At 56.3% G+C, this 4,538-nt stretch overlaps 1 protein-coding gene across 3 annotated transcripts in view; it reads left to right on the top strand.

Annotated features, from left to right (window-relative positions):
• GRIK4 (glutamate ionotropic receptor kainate type subunit 4) overlaps positions 1–4,538 on the top strand; it is a 249,226-nt gene that overhangs the window by 143,021 nt on the left and 101,667 nt on the right. For all 3 annotated transcript variants that reach the window (XM_015563865.1, XM_015563862.1, XM_015563864.1), the window contains one exon: positions 4,099–4,277. In XM_015563865.1, the coding sequence (XP_015419351.1) occupies positions 4,099–4,277 (179 nt within the window). The remainder of the gene's footprint in view (positions 1–4,098; positions 4,278–4,538) is intronic.

Raw genomic sequence — 4,538 nt, 5'->3', positions numbered from 1 at the left:
GTGGGCCAGGGTGGAGCGGGCAGGCTGGTGTGGACTGGCGTGGAGCAGGCAGGCTGGTGTGGCCTGGCGTGGAGCGGGCAGACTGGTGTGGACTGGCATGGAGCAGGCAGACTGGTGTGGCCGGGCGTGGAGCGGGCAGACTGGTGTGGACTGGCGTGAAGCAGGCAGATTGGTGTGGCCTGGCGTGGAGCAGGCAGACTGGTGTGGCCTGGCGTGGAGCGGGCAGAGCAGGCAGACTGGTGTGGACTTGCATGGAGCGGGCGGAACTCCCCTCTGGCTTGGAGTGCACTTTCCATAGCAGCTGGAGTCTGTCTTTCTCAGGCTGCAACTGAAGCACTGAAGACATCTCAGAGATGTCTCACTGGAGCCGAGCAGAGTGCACTAGCAGCACAGAGCAAAGCCAGGCAGACTGGTGTGGATTGGCGTGGATGGCGTGGAGCAGGCAGACTGGTGTGGCCTGGCATGGAGTAGGCGGAGTGGGCAGACTGGTGTGGCCTGGTGTGGAGCGGGCGGAGCAGGCAGACTGGTGTGGCCTGGCGTGGAGCAGGTGGAGCGGGCAGAGCTGCCTGCTGAGAAAGGCCTAGGCCCTGGAACCCTCACGGGTGGCCTCCCGGCCCTGCGATAGCATTCTATTACTGCTGAGCTATTTGCACTAAATAAGGTTTTCGTCTTCCCCACACCCCAAATTGGTGATTCCTATTGGTGTTGAATTGACATCATTGGTCATCAGTTGACATAAATAAGGGCTGTGTTTTGTGGGCAGGATGATAAGTTTTGTAAGAGGTGGAAGACGGTGTGAAGGGTGGCTGAGCTATGAAGGTGGGAGGGAGAGGAGTGGAAACTGGATTTGCGAAGCACCTTCCAGGTGACAGACACTGTTCTGCTTCCTCTCACTAACCTTGTGAGACAGTTACTCTCCCTATTTCCAGATGAGCACCCTGAGGCCAGAGGACAGAGGAAGTGCCCACACTGCCTGCAGCTGCAGGAGAGCTGGGGTCCACCCACAGGCCTTGTGCTCTCTTTGCTGCTCAGCTGGGGTCCAGGCTGGAGAAAAGAGTGAGCGCTGGGAGACCCTGGTGGGATGCGGTCCTCCCAGGCTCACTGCCCTCCCCTGCCTGCCCTCCCCTGGCCTCAGCTGGATGAGATGGGGTTGATGCTTCTTCTTTGTTTAACCCCTTCCCCGGCAGAAACGTGTATACTCGTTTTCACAAAATGTTCTTTTTCAGTTGTCGACGAGTATACTAAGAAAATATGGTAAAAAAATATGGTTTATAGGAAGACGAGTTACAAACTGTTTTCATAACCAGCATCAAAAATACTATATAGAACCAAAATAAAAAAATTAGTCTGAAAAAGAAATGTTTTTAACAAAAAAATTGTTGGGGAAGGGGTTAAAGTGCAGTCAGCGGAGGGAATGCCGGTGGTGCCTGGAGCAGGGTCCTCAGTGTATGTGGCCTCTGGGAGGCTCTTTTCCCCAGGAGCTCAGACCCCAGCTCAGACCTCAGTGTATGTGGCCTCTGGGAGGAGTGTCACCCTGCTGTCACCCACAGGCTTTCCGGTCTCGTTCCATTGAATTTCATTGCCAAGACTGAATGATCCCAGGGCATTTGGCCTCTTTCCCAGCCACGCTCCGAAGATTCTCCCTGCTACATCCAGGTCCCCGCGACGCACCCCCTCCCCCTGCAGCTGCGTGCTCCCTCCGGCAGCTCCCACAGGGCTTTCCTGAGTCAAGGAGATGCCGAGAGCCAGGTCCTCTGTGGCCGCCTTGGAAAGGCGGGCTCCAGGCCTTTGTGCAGGTGAGGCTGTGCTTTTCCATCAGCAACAAGGACGATGTGGTGAATACTCTCCATGTACTTATAGGACAAAATGCGGGGCCCCTAGAAAACCCGGCATTCAGGCCATGAAAGAATAGGGACATGAGCTGAACTTTCCTATAGACTTAGTTCCTGGGACCTAAGCCCCTGGAGGGCAGGGTCTGTACCTGCTCCATCTTCTCTTCTGGGTTTTGTGGGCCAGTGCCTGGCACTTGGGGTGCACAGGGTGAATTTGGTTCAAGACTTCTACTCTCTCCCCTCTCACGTTCTGCCTCACTGAGCCACGCCTTTTGAGATCTTGTGTGGATGAGTAAATACAGGAGAAGTGACATGGATACTACATATTCCAGTTCCCAGCGAGCTTTCCTAAAGGACCTCCTTGAGCTCTGGCCTGTTATACCCATTTTACAGATGAAGATGGAGCCTCAAAGAGGTTAGGTGACTTCTCAAGGTCACAGAGCCAGTGAGGGCTGACCTTGAGCTTGAATCCAGACCTGCATCAGGGACTGGCAGCAAGTGCCCACCACCCTCATTGCCATGGAGGCCGGTGGAGAGGGGCTTCGAGGGGCACAGACCGCAGTGGCTCTTTACACTCGGTGTCCTGTGGGGAGGAAGGAAAGGCAACCCCATTCCATGACTGCTCAGCTGGCCGTTCCAGGCTTCCCCTCCCCACCCCACGCCCAGCTTCCAGCCCCTGGAATGCTGCTCAGGCCCCTTGAGGGCAGAGGTTGCCTACCTCCTGGAGCCCCCATCTCCCTCATGCCAGGCCCTTGGGCTCTATCTGCAACTTTTGCCCTGATCACATCTGGAGGAGACGCCCTGGGCCGGCCTAGGCTCTGTGCCTGCTGCCTTCTGTGTGTTCTATCCTCAGAGGCAGCCTGGCCTATGGGAAGAGGGCTGGATGTTGAGGAGAACATGGGATTCAGCCCAGCTGGCTCCCTGGTTGTCAGGCAAGGCTGCCACCTCTAACAAAAAGAGGAGGGCATGTGACCTTCTTCCCAGCTCCGGCTCTCACTAACCTTTTGATTCTCAAGAGTCAAGAGGGTGAGTTACCTGAGCAGGGAGGGTCTCTGGACGTCTCAGGACATTCCTGCATTTCCGGCCCCTTCAGCCAGGATGGAAACGGGAGCTTGGGGGCCTCTGCCTGGTCAGAAAGCCAGGCCTTCCCTCTAAGGCACTGCCTGCAGCCTCAGGCTCTCTGTGCTATGGACTTATGGCGCCTTGTCGCATTGCTGTGAGTGCTGACAGGAGATGGACCACGTAAAATGTTCAGCCAATTAGCAGGAACATAACAAGGATTTAATAAATGTTACTTCTGAGCTTGCTTTAAAGTGCAAATGCCTATAGGTCTATTCCATTGGGCTTGAGCCACTGTATTCCCAGGAGACCTGCACACTCTGCTGGCCTGCCTTAAAGACCTTAAAGACAGAGCAGAATTATGACCTTTTGTCTCATTCACACATTCTGGACTCTCTCCCTTCACCCCTGCCCCAGGCAGGTAGCAGTGACGGGAGTGGGGTGGGGAGGAGGTGCCCTTAGAGCGGTCCAGTCTTCTTGTTCTGTTCTGGGCCCCACGATGGCCTCCTGGGGTGGCAGCTTGAAGCCTGTTCTTTTAAAGCTATAATAACACTTTGTCTGATGCAGCCACTGTGCTCTGAGGAGTTCTCAGTGTTTGCAAGACCTGTTTTCTGGGCCTTGTGATCACGAGGGACCGGGCCTCGACCCCCACAATGCAGACGCAGGCTATTGAGAGCTGGATGTGACGGTTAGGAGGGTTTACCGTGTGCACTCTTGGGCCCAAGTGTCTCATGGGCCTCATCTAATCCACGCCACGGCCCTGGGAGCTGGACGCTGTCTCTGCTCTCATTTCTCAGATGTAGAAACTTAGGCCAAGGGAGCCGGCCACATGAACAGGTCACACAGTGAGCAAGTAGCCAAGTTAGGGCAAGAAGCCCAGGCTTGGTGGCCCCTGACCCAGGGCTGCCTGCTGACCAGTGCTGCCCAAGGGCCAGGAGCAAGTGGGGGCTCTTTCTGCCTGGGGGGAGTCTATTGTCTACCTTATAGGAGCTTCCCAGGGGAGTCAGGGGGAGCCATGGAAGCGTAGGAGCATGTTTTATTGAAGAGGAGATACTTGAAGCTCAAAACAGCTAAGAAACTTGCTCAAGCAAAGATGCACTTGCTGGGCGACCTGCCAATAGCAGGCCCTGGTGGGTGGCCTACTCCTGCTCCAGGGGTCCCAGGTGGCATGCGGACCCTCAGGGCCTTCATCCTCTCTCCCCTCCAGGCCTTTTAAACCTGGAGAAGCTGCTCCGGCAATTCCTTATCTCCAAGGATACACTCTCAGTCCGGATGCTGGATGACACCAGGGACCCCACCCCACTCCTCAAAGAGATTCGGGACGACAAGACAGCCACCGTCATCGTCCACGCCAGTGCCTCTGTGTCCCACACCATCCTCCAGAAGGTGGGTGCCCTCCTCCCCATCCTCCTGAAGGTGGGCGCCCGCCTCCCCATCCTCCTGAAGGTGGGTGCCTTCCTCCCCATCCTCCTGAAGGTGCGTCCCTCCTCCCCATCCTCCTGAAGGTGCGTCCGTCCTCCCCATCCTCCTGAAGGTGCATCCCTCCTCCCCATCCTCCTGAAGGTGCGTCCCTCCTCCCCATCCTCATGAAGGTGCGTCCCTCCTCCCCATCCTCCTGAAGTTGCGTCCCTCCTCCCCAGCCTCCTG

This window comes from Myotis davidii, unplaced genomic scaffold (assembly GCF_000327345.1).
Source record: "Myotis davidii unplaced genomic scaffold, ASM32734v1 scaffold799, whole genome shotgun sequence".
Classification (NCBI taxonomy): domain Eukaryota; kingdom Metazoa; phylum Chordata; class Mammalia; order Chiroptera; family Vespertilionidae; genus Myotis; species Myotis davidii.
This window is presented reverse-complemented; position numbering and strand designations above follow the sequence as displayed.